At 34.1% G+C, this 21,068-nt stretch overlaps 1 protein-coding gene across 2 annotated transcripts; it reads right to left on the bottom strand.

Annotated features, from left to right (window-relative positions):
* Positions 1–2,597: 2,597 nt before the first annotated feature.
* Positions 2,598–20,967, bottom strand: LOC129926722 (uncharacterized). 2 transcript variants are annotated; one of them, XR_008778425.1, is made up of 7 exons: positions 20,837–20,958; positions 14,991–15,090; positions 11,034–11,229; positions 9,487–9,641; positions 8,760–8,935; positions 7,874–8,004; positions 2,598–3,797 (listed from the first exon to the last, which is right to left on the bottom strand). XR_008778425.1 is itself a non-coding variant. In XM_056032474.1 (4 exons), the coding sequence occupies exons 1-4, from the start codon at positions 20,936–20,938 to the stop codon at positions 3,563–3,565; spliced, it is 633 nt and encodes a 210-aa protein (XP_055888449.1). In that variant the 5' UTR covers positions 20,939–20,967; the 3' UTR covers positions 2,598–3,562. The 2 variants fall into 2 exon arrangements, 1 of the variants encoding a protein (XP_055888449.1); XM_056032474.1 differs by lacking the exons at positions 7,874–8,004; positions 8,760–8,935; positions 9,487–9,641 and having other exon boundaries at positions 20,837–20,967.
* Between the last annotated feature and the right edge of the window lie 101 nt (positions 20,968–21,068).

Raw genomic sequence — 21,068 nt, 5'->3', positions numbered from 1 at the left:
TATTGTTGGTCAGAAGTTAATGACAGTTCTAGTATGCTGCTATCATGATTGATGTCCGTTGGCAGTTTATACAGAACTTATTACAGAGACGAATCTTTGGCATACGATATGAAACTGTGATGTTGAAGTCAGTGTTTTCAAGCAACATATTGGTGCTTACTTTTATTTATGCTTTTTAAAGTTATTACTTACAATGAATTTATGACTTTTTATCTTTATATTTATTTGTGAAAAATTATCATTCACATTATTCCTTTCGATATTATTGTATAAATATTATTCTATTAAATTCATATTTTATTTTAACTTATCATACATATTGTTTATTATTTTATGAACAAACTGAGTGTGTATGGTATGTCTGTTAGGCTGAACTTCGAGACTATGTATAATCATCAAGCAAAAGATAACAATAACAGGATGGCTGCCTGGTCATGCGGTTTGCACGCTGGACTGTCGTTCAGATTTATCGATGGTCGAGGGTTCAAACCCTGCCCGCTTCCATCCCCCGTCGTCCTGCGGGAGGTTTGGACTAGGAAGTAATTATCTTCAACTCTGAAGAAACATCCGAAACATGTAAAACATTTTACAATCATTTTTATAACAATTATTCTTTAATACACACACATATTGCAATTAAAATTTTACTTCATTACCTAGACATTTAAAAATCTAATCATAAATAAAGTCCTGACAGGACAGGCATTATTTAGATTGTCTTTACAATAATTTTTAAAAAATGTTAAACCATATAAATACATAAATAACCATTGGCAGAACTAATTCACAACAACAACAACTGAATCATAGTTCTACAAATGACAAGAAATAAAATGGCTGCCACTAGAATGATTGTAGGAATCAGGAGAACACAAAAGAGTTCTGTCAATATAAAAGGTGTTTAAATGTAAAAAAAAAATATGGATTAGTAACAGTGATGAATAATAATATATATTACAAAATTGTTTTTGTTTTAATGTACTAATCACAAATCTGAGATAAAAGAATATTTTAACTTAAGTCAACAATAAAGGCTTTAGAACAGTGGTTCTCAACCTTTTATGCTCGGCGACCCCTTTTTACAATCCCCCACTCTGCCGCGACACCCCCCCCCCCGGTAAACACATACAGCAATAGAAGAATAGACAGAAACAATCCATTTTTCGATGGTCTTTGGCGACCCCTGGCAAATTGTCAATCGACCCCCAAGGGGGTCGCGACCCACAGGTTGAGAACCCCTGCTTTAGAAAAAAAAAAGCTAAAAAAATGCTACCAAATACAATTTATATATATATAAAAAAGTATTAATCAGATGTTCCCTCAGCAGCTTGTTTGGTTTCTTCATACTGGTACTTAGAGAATGAATAACAAAAGAAAATAAATGTCAATTAAAATAAAGCCTAAAAAAAACAACAACATAGAAAACACTTTTTTGTCCCCCCCCCCTCCCCTTTCCACTAAAATGACATTCAATGAGTGGCTGTGTGCTAGTAATCTAGCTAATTACATTTTTAAAACTCCCTCACAATTGTATCTATTTTAACAATGGTAGTAAGACATGGCTAAGAAAACAAAAATGTTTCATTACTTTTCTATGATTAACGTTTAGTAGATTTGAGAGTGCAAAAGTTAAACGAAAGCATAAACTAAGATGAACTCTTTTCAATAAGAGGTAGAATCAAGGTGATAGTCCAGCCAGCAAAACCAATGTTTTGATGAAGCAAGTTTTACCCAGCAAAACGTTTGGAGTTTGTCTAATGAAAGGAATAATGACAAATTTATGTGGTCAAATAAAAACAAGTATCATCTGGACATCTAATACAAATGTCACTGGTAAACTTTAAGAACAGTTCTAGAGAAAATAATTCACACTTTGTTTTTCATATTGAGAATAATTCAAGTTGGTGGTGATGACATTTTTAAAATTGACCTAATAAAACAACAAAACAATTTTAGGTCTCAATAAACTAATCTTTTTGTAGGAATGAATACTATTTTTAAATACTAGTTCACCACATCCTGAAAAAGAAAACTTATTTTTCTTTCTGTTCTAACAACATTTAAAAAATCCAACAAGTTTTTTAGGTCTATGAAAAATTGGACAGGAAATAAAATCATGTATTGATGTGGACAAAACTCAAAAGGGATGATTTAGGTCAGTGCTGCCCAACCTTTTCCAGCCTGAAGGCTGAATTTCTTTTACATGTCATGAGCCACATAAAAAAAGGCAAGTCCAATGAAATTGGTCTCTGCACCATGAGCAGAAGCTTCAAAAGCCAAACTGAACTGCATCATGGGTCAGATATGGCCTGCAGGCTCTAAGTTGGGTAACACTGTTTTGGCTGCATACATTCTTTTTAAGAATGCAAAAAAAAGACATGAAAAAAATATGCATCTATTTTTATTATTATCTCGGATTGCCAATAGTGGTTACCATGTTCTAAGATACATAACAAAACAGTTTAAAAAAATGTGATATGTTAGTTTCAAATGATTTTTTATATTTCAAAGATTTGATAAAATATTGTTATTAAACAAATAAAAGTGTCATTAGCAAAGATGAAAATGAGGAGAAAAGAAGCAAAGAAAACTGCATACAAAATCATTGTGTGTATTTATTTAAGAGAAATTTTACCCTCTTGAAAACATGCACTGGCTGAAAATCCTTTTTATATTGGTTGTTAGCAATAGTCAATAAATACTATTTTCCTGTGCATTAGCTTATTACCAAGATGCAGTAGTTCCTTGCGTATTGGCTAAGCCACTCTGCCACCCAAATCTTGAATGCAATTAGCTTTTGAAAATGAGTCATCTTTAAGTTTTAAGGAAATTTTTTAAAATGCTCATTTTTGGGAAAGAGATAAAATTCCTACTGCACTGGCTAATCAAACAGAGCTCCCAATAAACAAATAATGCCCAAGTGGACTTATTAGACATTTGAAATACAAACTATTACACCTGGTTAAAATTGATACTTATGAATTAACTCAGTTTAATTTTTATTGGAACCAACTTTTTAAGAAGCCTATCACAAACTTCATCCTTTTAACATGCTGCAGGTTACCTTTGTAAAGAATTGAAGAAAGTGGGCCTCAATTTTGGTAGACATTTGTGTTTTTCAAATACAACAATAACCAAACCATCTGTTTGTTATGTCAGCATTGAAATAAAGGTTTCAGGTCAGGATGAGAGGTCAATATCCGGAGAGGATTTTTCACTCATAGTTTCCAAGTTCTGTTTTGGGCTGGGCATAGGTCAAATGTGTTCTCCACATCAACACTGACCTGGGATGAGCATTTGCTGCTATAAGTAGCATCACTGCAGCCACCATCACAGCCAAAGCAAACATCATTAAAGTTATTGTCTTGATAGGATGAGTTCTGCTTTTACTTACACGAGAATGTTTTGAGATTGGCGAGTGCCTAGCAGCAGAAGTGGATGAGTTTTTGCTACAACGAACTTGACGTTTTTTTATGTTGTTAACCTAGTCTCTTGCCCATCAGCTTCATCTTCACTTCGATACTCCCTGATTGCAGTGGCAGGTCCCAAAAAGTTTAATGTCTTAGCATAGGTCTGTAGGATGAAGCCCTGCAGGGTTTAGTTTTTCTGATGTTTGGGTGTCCAGTGAAGCTTCATATGTAGATTGAGATTTGAGCGGAGAGGTAATGTCTTTCATAGACCCTCTGCTGTTTTTGTGACGATGACGAGACTTCCTGGCACGCATTTTCGTAGGAGGTGGTGGTACCAGCTTAGACCTGGTTATCATGCTCCCTTCTGTGTTTTTTATAGAGTCAGGCCTAAAGTCAAAAGAGAAAAAAAAGTGTCTTTATTTTTGTTACCTCATCTCTATCTCTTAAAAAAAACTACATGTATAACATTCTAAAATTCATTTCTTTTTTTTTCTTTTTGTGAATACCAAACTATTGGGCCTAATAGCACAGTCCACAGCAGCACTTTCAAAACTTAAAATAATATGGAAAGACAAGGGCTTAGCCCTCAGCACCAAAATCAGACTGATGTGCTCCCTGGTCATGGCCACATTTTTATATGCTTGCGAGTCTTGGACGCTGACTGCAGAGCTAGAGAGGAGGATCCTAGCAATGAAACTGAGATGAGACAGAAGGATCCTAGCTATCACATTCAAAGACCACATCACAAACAACGAGATTTGAGACAGGGTTACTGCAGCGATCGGACCCCATGATGACCTGCTAACTATTGTAAAAAAACGCAAGCTTAAAATCTATGGCCATATAACAAGATCTACGGGGCTTGCAAAGACCTTCCTTCAGGGAACAGTACCAGGAAAAAGAAGAAGAGGCAGACAGAGAAAGCGATGGGAGGACAACATAAAAGAATGGACAGGCCTACCATTGAAATAGGTTTTAAAGAAGGCAAAAGACAGGGAGGAATGGAGAAAGACGTCGAAAAGTCTTGCTTGGCGCCCCAATGATACAACAGACTAAGGGATAGGTAAAGGAATACCATTTTTATATTTTGTCACATACATATTTAATAAGTCAAACATTTATAGGTCTAATGGCAGGCCATTTATCTGTACATAACTCAGCCTGTGCGTCCTAATACCATTTGGTGAAGATTTCCCTTCTCATGTGGAGTTTTTTGATCTCCCATCGAGCGCCTCCCTAGGTGGCGGATAGGGGAATGCCCTCCAGATATGGTGGGTACCGGGGAAATAAAATACCCGGGGTGGACCAAAATCAAACCTGCTGCCTTGCAGGAAGTGGAGGGATCCACAAAGGCTAGGGCACCTTACCTGAAAATAAAGGCAGCTATCCAGAGAGCTGAAAGGGGCAGCTCCCTAGATAGTTATTCACAGGGCTAACAACTCTGTCATATAAAAAAATGCTTTTATGAAAGCTAATATACACAAGAAAACCCGGACAGATCTCAATGGAAAACGACCTAGGCCTGGAAAAGGACATGATTTTTGTTTTGCGACATGGAACGTGCAAAGCCTTTATAGAGCAGGTGCGCTAGCCAAACTTACTGAAGTGTTTAAGAAATATAGGATACCCCTTGTAGCCCTACAGGAAATCAGGTGGAAAGACTCAAACATTCTCAGAACCAAGGAGTATACTATATTTTATAGTGGTGGAAGCACTAACAACTTAGGTACAGGTTTTGCTGTTTTGGTGGGAAGTGTGGTCGAGAGGCCAAGTGCGCTTGAACTTGGCTTAGCTTGGCTACCTAGAAGGGGGCTCGAAGTTCGACACCCGACTCGGGCAGAGTTGTGTTTACTGAGCGCCTAAAGCACGGTAAACCAACTCATAGATACCACCTCCCCCACTGGTCCACAAATGAGATTGGACCAAAAGCGCTCTGAGCATGCTATAAGCATGAAAGTAGCGCTATATAAAAGCTATTATAATAAGTAGCGCTATATAAAAGCTATTATAATAATAAAAAGGAAATGGTAGGTAATGTCATTGGATTTAAACCTGTAAGTGATAGACTCTGCTCACTACATTATAAAGGAAAATTCTTCAACATATTATTCATCAATGTTCATGCCCCTACTGAAGATGCAGATGATAACACAAAAGAAGCCTTCTATGATGGACTGGAAAGAATTTATGATGATTATAGAAGAGAAAAACAATGCTCTGATGATAATGCTACAGAGAGAAACCAGAAACGCTAGACAGCAATACAATGAAGCAAGAAGAAAGGCCACAAAAGTTGTGAGAAAGAAAAAACAGGAATGGGTAAAGTCCAAGATTATTCAGATTGAGGAACTAGCAAAGGAGGGAGACATGAGAGGAATGTATACGAAAATTAAAAATGAAAAGAATGGATTTCAAGCTAGATCACACATGTGTGAGAACAAAGATGGTCAGCTTATTACAGAAAACAGCAAGGTAATTGCAAGATGGACTGAATACTTTGAGGAGATCCTAAATACCACAGAAGATTCAGACAATGGAGAATATGAACTGCCACATGAGGGACCAGATCCCTTAGTGAACCCTCCAACACTCATTGAAACATCAGAAATAATTAGGACCATGAAGAATCACAAAGCACCAGGAGAGGACCAAATCACAGCAGAACTAATTAAATATGGAGGAGAACACTTAGATTCCCAAATACACAGACTAATATCAAGAATTTGGGAAGAAGAAGTAATACCAACAGAATGGGAAACGGCTCTTATAACCCCAATACACAAAAAAGGATCCAAGCTAAAGTGCTGTAATTACAAAGGAATCTCTCTACTAAATGTGGCTTATAACATACTGTCTAGGCTTATAACTAAGAGGCTTGGAAAATATTCAGAAGAAATCTTAGGTTACTACCAATGTGGTTTCAGACCCAACAAATCCACAACCAAACACATCTTCACACTAAGATGTATACTAGAAAAATGCCATGAATACAACATACCAATCCACCAACTCTATATAGACTATAGACTATAAAATGGCTTATGACAGTATCAGAAGGAAATACCTATATGACACTCTACAGGATTTTGGAATACCCAACAAGCTGACAAGACTTATATCTATGACATCAAACAACTCAAAAAGCAAAATCATAATACAAGGAGAACACTCACAGGAATTTAGGATTAAACGAGGATTAAGACAAGGAGATGCACTTTCCTGCATGCTTTTCAATTTGACACTGGAGAGAGTTATAAGAAGTAAAGACATATACATGAGGGGAACTATCACTAACTACTTCAGGAGAGAAAACACGGGTCCACAACCAACAGGGACGATATACAGCCAACCTCTACAATACCTTGCTTATGCCGATGACATTGCCTTATTGAGTAAAGAAACCTCTGACATCGCTAGAGCCTTCACACAACTAGAAGAAGCATCTCGACCAGTAGGACTTGAGGTCAATGACAGTAAAACCAAGTACATCGCAATGACAAGAGACAATCAAACAGAGGGACAGCATATCAAAATCAAAGACCACAAATTTGAAAACGTCCAAACTTTCAAATATCTAGGAAGTACTATTAATTTAAAAAATGACCTACTAACAGAAATAAATGAAAAAAATAGCAGGAGGCAACAGGGCATTTTATAGCACCCACCATTTACTTAAGAGCAAAACAATTTCAAGGAAAACCAAGAAAATAATATACAAAACCATAATAAGACCAGCAGCAATGTATGGAAGTGAGACCTGGACACTGACTAAAACATCTGAAAATTTACTTAATACTTGGGAAAGGAAAATTCTTAGGAAAATCTATGGTGCCATACAGGATGAAACAGGGTAGAGGACACGCACTAACCATGAGATATATCAATTGTATTAAGACCCACCAATAGTGACAGAAATAAAAAAGAACAGACTACGTTGGGCAGGTCACCTTGAAAGAATGTCAGATAACAGAGGAGCGAAAATCGTTTACAGACAAAAACCAAAAGGCAGGCAACTTAAAGGCAGACCCCGAATGCGATGGATTGATGATGTAGAAGCAGATCTGAAGCAGCTTGGGGTCAGGGCATGGAGACAAAAGGCCCAGAAGAGATCTGAATGGAAGGATGTGTTGAAGCAGGCCAGAGCCCTCCATGGGCTGTAGCGCCACTGGGATGGATGGATGGATAAAGATTTTCTTTATGATTGCTAGTTAATATTTACTTAACAGTGTAGTAAATTACAAGTCTTATCAGTTCCTCAATTGAGGACCCTTACTTTGACATTATGTCTACCTTGTCATTTCCCTTTAGCCTAAAAGTCCGCCTCTTTATTTCCTTTTGTAAGTCTATCTTTTCATTTCTTTTTATGTCTACATGGCCAAGGATCCCTGGTGGTATGGTAGTGGAGTGTGAGCTATAGATTGTGGAAATAAAGATACACTCACACAACAAGAAAATTTACTTACATGGTGACTTCAGACTCTGACCTATGTGTCAGTTTTTTTTACCAAGTCGATCTAGCTTTTCTAGAACTTTTATGATTGGACGAATTATACTCTTACTACTGTTATTGTACATAGTCAGTAATTGTTCTCACCTGATAAAAAAAAATTCATTATTAAAATTGAATGTTTGCCATGATACAAAATAATCATACAGAAAATAAAACATCAACATCATAAATAAGTAAGGGTCAGGTTAGGGGGTATTTAAACTTATGAATGAAGAGGTGAAAAGATCCAAAATTATTTCACATAACTTGGGTTCTTGGGTTCAAAATCCATTTGTTAGCATTGAACTTACCACTGCTGGGTCTAATTTAAATAAGATACCGGGTATGCAGTTCAAGGACCCAAAGTCATAAAGTCATTTTTTTCAATATTTTGATTATAACAACAAAGTTTATGCTAAACATAAATTCTAATACAAAATAGAAAATGTGTTTCAAAACATATATTTTACATGTGAGGAACATTCTACCTTTAAAAATTAGATAAATGTTAAGCTAAATTTTTCCTATGTGCAAAAATTTGTTATTACAAAAATTTGGGAAACACTTATTTGGATACATTTAATGATACATACATAAATAAACAGCAGCACATGAGACCGAGTTTTTAAATGAGAGAAAGTAGTGAATTAAATGTGACGAAAAAAGGGACTGCGCCGACCAAGGATCGAACCAGTGACAATTGACCACTGGGGTGGTAATTTGCATATAGGCGAATGACTCTGGACCAAAAGAATGTTTTTTGGACATTCCAATGGTCTTGAGGTTAGAGCGTTATCGATAGGCTGTGTTGTTGTTTGCAGGTTTTTTATCCATATATTGTAATTAGAAAGTGAGAATACCTCAGATCCTATCTTAGACTATCTTGATGATAATGACAGAATCTGTGTCTTTCAGTTAAGGACTTCATTGAGATTCAGAAAAGTCCTCCCGACTGAACCAAAGTAATTTAGCAGAGGCAATCTCAAGGTGCATGAGAATTTGTCTAAATGATGGTCTATTTTTGAGCTTTGCACTCCTGAAAAAAAGAGAAAGATATTCTTTGGTGATGGTCTTTTTTTTTTAAGGAGTGTGTTGATGATTTTATAAATTTCATTTATATAATGTGTGGTAAATATTGCACATATTTTAGTCAATTAATAGTAGTAAACATTGTTTGCATAAAAGTATCACACATGATAAAGATTTCAGACATGAAAACTAATGTACAGCTGTGTCTGCTGGTTAAATAGATCATTTTTGGGTCATCTTAAACATCTTATTTCTCATTTTTAGTTCTAAAATGTCAATTACAATGTTTATTCTGACTGGCTTTATAACAATTTCATTGATTTTATATATACATCTTTATCTAAAAAAAAAGTAATTACAGCAACAACAAAAAATGATGTAAACTTAAGGAATCATATCTTGCATATCAATACTAAGACTAAGACTAAAACTGCTTTATTGATCCTTACGGAAATTTGTTGTGATTATGAGTGTGGACACCTAAGACCATAAAGTCATATCATAAAATACAGGTAAATTATTTTTTTTAGGCAGGAGAAATCGCACCAGGCTACTTACCAAATGTCTACTTTTTCATTTCACTGCACATTTTATTTCAAATGACTTCTGATGCCATTCAGGTCACAGTGCCAGCAAATGACATTTTAGTGCTTTTTTTTTTTCATTCCACTCTCGGCTGGTTCCTGACAATATCATTGAATGCCACAAGAACACTGCAGACAAAACAAAACAAAACAATTTTTGAAATAATTCTTTTTCAACATAATCACAAAATGATTGCTGAGAGGTTGGTAGTGACAGCATTCCAAAAGTAGGTAGAAACACACATATTAGTTCTAGCTAATTGCACTAAGAGAAAAACCCAGTTTCAGGTAAAACTTAGAAAATAATTTACCGCTACATCATTAAAGAATTTAAAGAATTTCTAAAACAAGAAGGATGTTTCTCTTTGCACTTTCAAGTATGAATGAAAATCTCTGACAAAGGAACATAGCTACTGTAGTATATAATCTGCATGTTTAAGTTCCTGCATAGGACAATTAATATAACAATTTTTTTTTGTAATAAAATAAACTTAGCTTTCAGCATAGGAAACTTATTGCTATTACTATGACATATTTCATAATATAATAGAGATGTTTGGAGATAGATTCAAATAAACAGATTTAGAAGATTAAAATAGCATGTATAGTTGCGCAAATAAAATTATCAAGCCATACAGCTAAGAATGTGATACAATCTAATCAAGATTTCAATCTTATGAGAGTCCTTACTGCTGCTTAATTATTCAAAACTTCAGAAAGTAAAATATTCTCATTTTACATCTGACAATGTTTACTGATGCAGAAGGAAAAATATTGTCTTGTGTCTATCCTCTACAGTAATTTACCTAATTCCCTGCCTACCCCATCACCTCCTTTGGTGTATAACACAATAAAAAAACCCTATTTTCTATGAGAAGATTCAAAACTGGATCACACTCACAATGACCTGCTGACTACAGTCAAAAAAATGGGTACTAAAACTTAATGAACAAGGTTCTCAGGGTTTGCAAAGACTCTCTCTTCAAGGAACAGCACCAGGAAAAAGGAAGAGGCAGAAGGAGAAAGTGATGGGAAGACAACATTAAAGAATGGATGGATCTGTCACTGAAAAGATTCTATTCAAGGCAAAAGACAAAAAAAAACAGATATACTAAGGGACAGGTGAGGATGATGTACAGAGATAAATATACAGCTTAGAGATATTTTTTAAAATTAATAATGAAAATTATACTTTGCATACATTTTTAAAAAGATAAATTTTAAATTGACTTTAAACCCAACTGTCACTGATCACATCCAGTGAACAATAATGTTTGTTTTTTAGCAGGAATGTCTAAAACTTATTGTTTTAAATTAAAAAAAGAAGTCTGACAGATTTAGTACTGGTGTCAATTGTTATTGCTAGTACTTATATACTTATATTACAAATTTGTGTTTTAGTCATGTTAGGAAAAAAAACATTTTCTAAAAAAGTATCTTTACAAAAACAAAACAAAAAAACACTGCAGTCAATGAGTTAAAAGACAATGGAAAATGCAAAAATACTAGAATAGAACCTACTTGAAGGCTATAATGTTTGGGTGATTCAGTTTCCTTAAGTTCCAAATGTCTGTCTCTTTAACATCTCTGACCTTCTTGACTGCTACTTCTTCATTACAGAGTTTGCCAAGAAATACAGCTCCCTGAGCTCCACTTCCCAGCCACTGGAGATCTGTGATACTTTCAAATGTAATTTCCCAATCATCAGAAGAGGAAACTGAAATAAAAACATTAGATTATAAGGATAATATGGTCTTTGTATTAACTGAAGGGTACTTTTCAAAACTTAAGTTCAAAGCTTGCTGGTCTCACCAGCACCGCACAGTCTGTCTGATCCTAGCCAATTTCCTCCCACATACTAACATTGATGTCTGCAAACCTGATAGACCAACTGCAGACATCAATGTCAGACTAAAGTATAGTCTAGACTTTAATTATAAATATTATTAGAAATATATAGGTAGCCCATAACATGAGTGGCCACAACCCAGACCCAATGATATGGGCTTTAGACTGTGATGGTGGTTCTTAGTTTAAAATGTCAATAATTAAAGGGAAGAAAATGATTGAAGGATTAAAAAAAGAAGATGGCCGAGGAGAAGGTTGCAAAGCAATCTACTTAGATATCAATGGAGATAGTAGAAGAGAGATAGAGTCAACAACAACTTAGATATCAATGGAGGTAGTTGAAGAGAGATAGAGTCAACAACAACTTAGATATCAATGGAGGTAGTAGAAGAGATATAGAGTCAACAACAACTTAGATATCAATGGAGGTAGTAGAAGAGAGATAGAGTCAACAACAACTTAGATATCAATGGAGGTAGTAGAAGAGAGTTAGAGTCAACAACAACTTAGATATCAATGGAGGTAGTAGAAGAGAGAGTCAACAACAACTTAGATATCAATGGAGGTAGTAGAAGAGAGATAGAGTCAACAACAACTTAGATATCAATGGAGGTAGTTGAAGGGAGATAGAGTCAACAACAACAAAAAGATTTCAGGAGTTCTCAGTCCTACTTCAAAATGTATATATATTAGGGGTGCACCGGATAGTCGCTCCGGCTCCGGCTGAATATTCAGCACTTTTTCACTATCTGGTACTATCCGGCTCCGGTCGGATATCACTACCGGATAGTAAACCGGATAGTAAAAGCTACACCTGTATTTCTATTAATATTGTTATGCGCCTCCGCGCTAAGTTTTTCCAGATACGCCAAACGGAGGTAACACTTAAATATCGAAACAACACAGGCGAAAGGCAAACAATATAAAGGTAGTCGACGCTGATAAACGATGTCCAACAAGAAGTTTAAACTCCATGTTAATAAAAATAAACCAATACTCATAAAGTGGACATGATTCAACAATGTCAGTTCTGAAATACATTAACTTTTTTGTTTCAAATAAAAGAATCTGTTTTTAAAACTATAAACTATGACTATATTTTTTAGTACAAAGACAAGGCATGTTAATTTAAATAGAAATAAGACTTTACATTATAAATTCGCATTACATACATAGCAGCGATGTCTGGCACATTTTAAAAGCTTGTCTTGACCCTTGAGTGGTCTAGTAAACATGTAATATTCCTTAACTACGACACGCTGATAATCTGTCTAGATGTGTGGGGGTATATCTCCAGAGGTAGAGATGAGCAACCCCCACCTCTTTTTGTTTGTTTAGTCCATAACATTGAGTTCACAGATAGGCAGCTTACCACATCAAACCAGATGTCAACGTGTTGACACTTTCCAGAGGTCACATCTTATGAGGGAACTGAGTTTGTTTACTTGGAGAAGAATTTTTATTAGGGGCGGGACTACAAGCCAAATCTCTATAAGGTTAATCTGGTATGAGTTTGTTTATTATGAGATAGGTTGTCAATCAAGGGTCTTGACCACAATCCACACCTTTTATACTATTTTCCGGGACAATAAGTTTGTTTACTTTAAGTCTCAATTAGGAGGCTGGACTACAAGCCAAACAGACACTGACCAGGGGTATCTTTAAAGGGAGGGCTCAAGAGACTCAACACCCCCAACTTCTTATTTGTTTAATCCATGACAATGTATTGATAGACATTGACCATTCTTAAGCCAGAATGGATTAACGCAGATTGTTGAGAAATATTGACAATGTCTAGAGGTGACTAGATGATGAGACTAAGTTTATTTACTTGGAGAGAAATGTCATTTAGGGCGCTGAACACACGTTCGTTGCCCAATAAAATAAAACAAATATGTGTATATGTGTGTGTATGTATTTTTCCCCCTTGTATTAAAACCTTTAGAAAGAAAGCTAATTTCATTGTTTAATTCTATTGACTTAATATATAAAGGAAAACCTTACAGTACAATTGAACATCGCAGAAAATAAATTGATCTAAAGCACCACAATTAGATCTAGCAAACAAAGAAAAAATATGCTGGAATTTTAAGAAACACTTGACCTCTGTAACTAAGGTACAGATATAATTTATCTATATGCTTGACTGACCATGCCAATGTGTTATCTTTTGTTGCCTGCACACTAAACACTATTGCGTATGCCCAAGGTAAAAAAAAACGCGTGAAGGTCAACACAATCATCTATACACACTACATTAGGACTACATGTGTAGGCTCACTACGTCTATCTGACCTGGTTGTTACAATCAGTCAAACATAAAATCTATTTATGTTGTTTTTTTTGGTAAGGAGGGTGTGGGTGATTTTTTTTCTTCTTTAGTTGGTTTTCCTAATTCTCTTAGATCTATATAACAGTAGATCTAAACATAGATATCAATAATAGGCCTACAGACTACAATTAAATCTATGCTTCGCAACATTTAAGGCTCTGGCTATGAGTAGGTATAATAGATGTTCCTGCTGTTAATAAAATATCGTTTGCCGCAAATGGATTAATAAATATATGACCTACTACGCTTCAGATTCCAACTATTAACTAACAGCTATCAGTATTAAGCCCTTGAATCCAGAACCAGAAGCAGTCTTTGGACTTAAAATTACAAGTCTGATGACCAGTTGTTGGTCAGAAATTCTTGAACACATACATCCAACCACCATACAAGCCATATAAGAGATTTACATTAGTAACTAGTTAAATATTTACTAACATATTTTACATTGACCCTTCAACACACAGACTTAATAGTTGGTGGCCTCGTACATACACACAGAGACGCTCATGCTACACAGATTAATTTTTTTGTATAAATACTGTTAAGCTTTAATAAATCAATCAGTAACAGAGTTTAAAACAATAAGGTAAATAAAAGGAAAAAAATAATACCAACAATATAGGTATGTTATTTAACAGTTTCATAAAATGTTCAGCAATACAAGCTATTTACAAGACACTTAGGTATTCGGCTCCGGCCAAATATCAAATTTTACTATCCGGCTCCGGCCAGATATCAAAAAGTACTATCCGGTGCACCCCTAATATATGTAGCATAGGTATACTGTTTGTAATATAGTTACTCAGTATATCTTTACTTTTATAGTAGAAAAAGGATGATGAAAGGAGATAAAACTGTGAAATTTTTATAGTCATATGTTTTAATTGGTGGGAAGCATGTTCGAGAGGCCAAGTGCGCTGCGCTTGAATTTAGCTTGGCTACCTAGAAGGGGGCTCGAGGTTCGACACCCGACTCGGGCAGAGTTGTGTTTACTGAGTGCCCTAAAGGCAGCACGGAAAACAAACTTCTAGATCCCCCCTCCCCCCCCACTGGTCCACAAATGAGATTGGACCAAAATCGCTCTGAGCATGCTATAAGCAAGAAAGTGGCGCTATATAAAATCTATAATAATAATAAAATAATAATAATGATTTTTTTTTTTTAAGTTATAGTTGCCAGCCAGGCAATTGATTTAACAAGATATATGAACAATTTTAACTGCCTCTATGGCCTAACTTTTGGCAAACCATGAAAACATTAGTATTAAGTGTGTATGAGTGTGAGGTAGAACTTACTTGTTGCACCTATTCTTCTTGTGTCCCTTGCAATACAATTAGCAAGTATTATGGACCACATACTGGTCTTGCCTGAACTACTCTTCACCATAAGATATACCTAAAAACAAACATAAAAGTATCTAGTTCAGTTGCCGCAAATAACTTCTTATAATCTTGTGACAAAGCAAGACATAGTGTGTAGATCAATGCAAACGAATTTCAAGAATGGGTGGCTAACAATGCAGGGGAGATGGCAGGAATATAAAAGAAATGAATAGAACTACTCAGCAGATCACCAGTGGTGCTTAACTAACTACAAGATAAGTGTAGATTTGGCCTGCTCATTTTTTCCCTATTACAATTAAAAAAAAATAATTTATTAACTACTTAAAGACCAACTGAAGAGGTTTTTTTCGAAATTGAGATAGCGATTGATTCAGACAGTAGATAGCATCAAAGTTAGTTCCTAAAATTTTGAGATTTTAGAAAAGCGTATTTATATTAGAAAAAGTAATTTGAAAGTGGAAAAAATAACGAGATTTGAAAATCAGCTTCAATGGCCGAAACCGGAAGTGACGTATTGTAATGGACTGAGAAAATGTAAACAAAAATAGACATGGCTGGATACGTTATTGATAGCGATTCAGATGATCTACTTATCTAAATCTAGCTGTCAAACAGTTTTAAATGATAATTATCATGGGATGCACCAAAATGCCCTGAAGCTAACTCTTCTACTTTTTCAAAGTAGAGTAGTCAGTAGAGTCACTAGACAGTCACTTATGATCGTCTTATGACTAGATTAACTAGATCTAGATAGTAGATGGTAGATTCTAGATCTACTATAAATTATAATAATAAACTATACTAGTATACTAAAAGTATAAGTCTATTGTCTATTATAATTTTTATTATAACAAAACTAAATGGATAGGATCATAGATTCTATCTATCTCTAATTCTAGCTAGGCCTTCTAACACTTTTACTTTTACTAGTCACTCACTAGATGACTAGATTCATAATGATTATTCATACTATTCATAGATATAAATAAATATAATATTATTTTAGTCAAGGACTAAACCTAAAGCCTAAGCCTAAGCTAAATCTATATAGAATATATTTATAAAAGATCTAATTCTAATATAGCCCTTACTATACTTATTAATAAGGCTAGACTTTAGATCTAAAAAATAATAAGTCATCATTTATATTGGTAATATTAAATACAGATCTATACTAAACACATGTGACTTGTCTTTAAGTCTTAAACTTAAACAGGGTCGGTCCTAACGATTGCGGGGCCTTATGTGAAACTGATTGCTCAGGGCCTAGTCTGGGTGGGAATAAGGATAATAAGTAGAATTTAGCTTTTGTATTTAAAAAAAATTCGACTTTGCATTTTATTCAATCTTTACTAAGTACAAGATTACGATCAAATTAACTTTACTTTACGAACTTTGCAACCTATGGCATATTAATATGCCAGTCACTATTAAAGTAAATAAAGTATGGAAACTTCCTATTAAAGTGAAAATTTGCCTGATTATTACATTTTATTACATGAAAGTTGACAATGCCTTTTATCGCGCATAGGATTAGCGTTTTCCGGAATGAATGACACCCACAAATGACAATTTTGTCTATTTTTCAGGAGATTTTTATGAGATTTCCAGGTTATATATACCGGTATATATATATATATATATATATATATATATATATATATATATATATATATATATATATATATATATATTGCAATTTAACAATTGTACCTAGAATTAGCGCAGGGCCTATGAAAGTGCAGTACCCACTGCGACCGCATAGGTTGCAGTGGCTTAAGACCGTCCCTGGTCTTAAATATATTAGATTGCCTAGGCCTAGAGTAGAGTAATTTATTATTATTAAGAACAATAAGAGTTAGATGTTAATGTTAGATGAGATAATCAGTATAACATATAATATATATATATATATATATATATCCACTAGTTCTATATATATGTATACATAATTAAGTATAAATGTTAATAAATAAATTTTTAAAAATCTATTTTACAGAAAACATATATGACATGTGGCATACAGACAAGTTTACTAGATGGATCTTTCATCATTTTGGAAATACAAGAAGAGTTAATATTCCCTGTTTCTATTGTGAAACAAATCACAGAAGCATTCTACAATTTTATTTTATATAATAAATACCAATAAATGTAAATACAAAATCACATTTTAATAGAGTTCTTCATTATACACACAACATTATTTTAGTTATGTTCCTTTTCACTTGCTAGGTTTTGACAAAGTTTTGAAGCAGGATTTAATATTATTATGTCATAGCCCAATACTAGAATGTTAGTTAATGGCAGTGGTTAATGTTTGAACCTGAGACCACAGAAAAGACAGTTCTGAGCGCAAACCACACAACTTTCTGCGTTTTGAAACTTATTCAAATTTTGATCATTTCTATGTTATTGCAGATTTGAATGTCCATTGCAATGATGACTTGATCTGTAAAGGGGTTACATTTTTAAAAAATAAGAGTTGGATTTCATTCTTCGAATGATGCTATTTATTAGAAATTGCAACGTAGAATACATATTAGAGGCCAAAAGAAAATCCACTGATGAGGGAAGACGTAGACATCATAAAGAACATTTAAATTGACCACCAGCTGAAAATTGTTATGTCTTCGCTGGACGCGACAAAATATCTAGTTTGCAGCTAGGACTGCGTAGCCATGGAAAATACTGCATTCCTCATTAATCTTTCGACTCGACTGCCAGCCTTATTTACTTTAAATTATGAATAGCTCTGCATTTTTAATAACAATATAAAAAATATATATATATTCAGTGATTAACTGGCAATAACTGGGTTACTAAAATTTAATAAAATGAGTTGCATAACTACATCAACAGTAGCCTATATGCATTACTTAATATTATATTGATACTACAATTTTTTTTTCCACTTCCCTGACTTCCCAGAGAAAAGAAAAAACACTCCTTTTCCAGTAGTATAATCTCTTTCATTTATACACTCCTTTTCCAGTAGTATAATCTCTTTCATTTATAGTCTAAACACAATTTAAATTTTTTTTACAGTTACAGATTAACTTGCTAACTTAACTATAATGATTCTACCCCAATCAACAAATGAGTCAACCGTGGGATTAATTAAAATTCTTCAATTTTTACATATAGATTTATACAACTATTTAACTTAAATATATAGGCCCGAATACATTTAAATAAGAGTGTAACAAAATCCATATTTCGTATATTAATAATATTATAGAATTGGTAGATCTAGGTCTAATTTTTGCAATATAGATTAGTTTTTAGAAATTTAGATCTATATCAGACTACTTTAAAGTCTAGGTTAAGGTTAAAGCTATTTGCTATTGTTGTACGATGTTGTGACTCTAGATTCAAACTAAATATAATCGTGTACTACAATAACTACATTGAATGAGCTTAACATTGTAATTAATGTTTTTTTCCCATATTGGGCCTATTTAGGGACGACTATAGGTTAATAATCACTATTTAGTGTATAGATAGACTCGATAGAGTATATAATTTTAAACTTTGTTTTCTAGATCTAGGGCCAGCACCTCGATCGGATCAGTCTAGATAGATCTATATAGAAAGGTCTAATATCTAAATATCCAATACTACTATTACTAGATCTAGACTTCATCTAATTGAATTTAGGTCTACTTCATACATCATTAATGATCTGAGAAAAGAAGATCTAGCTATTGATCAAAAGCAGTAGATGTAGAACTAGAATAAGCCTGAAGCAGTAACATAAGCCATAAATTGCGTAACTTGACTAAAACGAAACATGTGAACTGAGGCGCGCGGTACTGCGTGGGCTGAAACGCTGTTCGCTTGACTAGATCAAGAATAAGCTGACAAACAGTAGATCTAACACGCAAAGCCATAAATTGCGTGATATGACCTAATTTCCCCAACTCTAACATCCACATTTTATAAATTGGTGTGTTTTAATCGCCTTTGTTTTCAAAAACTGGCATTCCTGTAAAAAAGAATAGGCAAATACGCAAAGCCATAAACTGAAAAATTTGACCTAATTTCCCTTAAACTACGTCATCGACCTTGGTTGTCTGGGAAATACTGATCTCGAATGGCTTCGAGATTGTGAAATTTAATAGTCCCTAAAACGCACATTAAATTGCTTATATCTAAATAATTACAAAGAATATATGTCTAATATGAAACTAAAAAAAAGTATTACACCGGTTTCCGCATCTGACCCCAAAACCTCTTCAGTTGGTCTTTAACTACTATTATTTTTTACAAACAAAAACACAAACACTTGTTAGGCCTACCAGTTTGGCCATTGTAGATAATCTTATGAAACAGCTGTCCTCGAATTCTAGAAATACATAGCTATATCTGATACCCATGCTGCGCTACAGTTGCTATATGTGTATATCTCCTTCAACACTTTTGAATCCATCAATAAAAAAGCCTGCATAACAATGCTACCCCACGACAATTTTCTATCCCTCAGATTTATAAGCCACCTTTATTGTTTGTCTCTTTCATCATTCAATCAAATGGCCTGAAAACCAATATTGTGAAGTATGCACAAACTCTTCTTAGGTTCATCAGTAGTAGTCTTATCTATCTACATTAAAATGCCCCTAAACACACATATGATATTTTTAAAGAAACGCCCCCTCCCCCAACACTACACTTTTTGGCCCTTGTATATTCAGTGGAACAACCAGTACTGCAATCATTTCTTTATTTGCCACTTAGTCAACTCTCACTTATTGATTTTTATTTTGTCATAGATCTGGATCTAGAGAGGCACCTTATTTAAATAACCCATCTTTACAAACCGTGTTATACCCCTACCACCAAACACATACACCTTTACACTTTTAACATGCCTTTATATTCACTGTGACAATTTTTTGGAATTTAAATTTTTGCTTTAGAATAAAGGCCTACTTGAAGATCTACAACTAGTCATAAAAAAGTTTTTTTTTACACACACATGCTTTCATACAGATTAAAAAAACAAAACAAAAAAAACTTTAAAATGCTGGCTTTCAAATATAGATAAGCTTGTAGAAATTGCAAATAAAATTTTTATGGTAAATTTAATCGCTGCAGTTTCGATCTAGACAATAGCTTAGTTGTCTAAGGCTTCATTTAAAAAGAATAGGTTATACATTTGTATTTTATCATCCACTGCAAGTGTGAGAATTATTGATTTAATGAGTGAATGCATTTGTCTTCAGGACCAAGAATTTTAAATTGTATATATATACCAAATACCACTGACTCATAACTAATTATTAAAAACAAAATGAAATGTATGTAGTCCATTGTAGGGCTTTAGATTTTTGTTGCAGGTGGAGGCATGCCTCAGGCATGGGATACTAAAATTCATGGCTTGAGGAGGGGAGCATTAGGATGTATTACATCGATGTATGGTAATTTTTAATGGTATATTATGACATATATTGTCAGATACCACAAATTTACAATCTACTCTTGTTTTCTAGATCTAGATATGATCAGATGTGTATATATACTAAATCTATGTCTATGACGTATGACTGTCTATGAATGTCAATGAATTAGTTATTAGACTTAATTAGACTATCTATATTATTATTAGAACTAAAGTAACGTCTAAACAATAAGTTTAAGTTTGGAGTCTAGAAATAAACTGACACATTGAAAGGAACGCTGCTTTATTTGCATCAACAAGTTCTAGATCTAATAATTATTTTAAATCTTCGTGAGACAGCGCGTGAAAAAAAGATAGATTCTAGATCTAAGATTCTATAAGCTAAAGCTAAACACACCAAAATCAGCTGGTATGCCATCCATGATCTTGGTTGACAACAACTGTTACAAGGGATGTTACTCCTGAACACCGAGTGGTGCAACCTATATAAAACACACATCAACTCGGGTTTAAAAAAAAAAAATTCGCATTATTTGTAGTGTTAAAAGAGATCTCCATGTCTAGTCTAGATATAATATGTAGGTCTGTGGTGCTGATGACCTCCATGACGGTTCTAGTCTGTCTTGTAT

The sequence above is a fragment of the Biomphalaria glabrata genome, chromosome 6 (assembly GCF_947242115.1).
Source record: "Biomphalaria glabrata chromosome 6, xgBioGlab47.1, whole genome shotgun sequence".
NCBI classification, from domain to species: Eukaryota; Metazoa; Mollusca; class Gastropoda; family Planorbidae; genus Biomphalaria; species Biomphalaria glabrata.
This window is presented reverse-complemented; position numbering and strand designations above follow the sequence as displayed.

Excerpts from the sequence above, each read along its gene's own strand:
- LOC129926722 (XM_056032474.1), bottom strand. The coding sequence starts at position 20,938 with ATGTGTGTTTTATATAGGTTGCACCACTCGGTGTTCAGGAGTAACATC. Across the intron at positions 11,230-14,990 it reads AAGAAGAATAGGTGCAACAA|TTTCCTCTTCTGATGATTGG; the intron begins GTAAGTTCTACC and ends TTTTTATTTCAG. Across the intron at positions 3,798-11,033 it reads CCAAACATTATAGCCTTCAA|GCCTGACTCTATAAAAAACA; the intron begins GTAGGTTCTATT and ends TTTTGACTTTAG.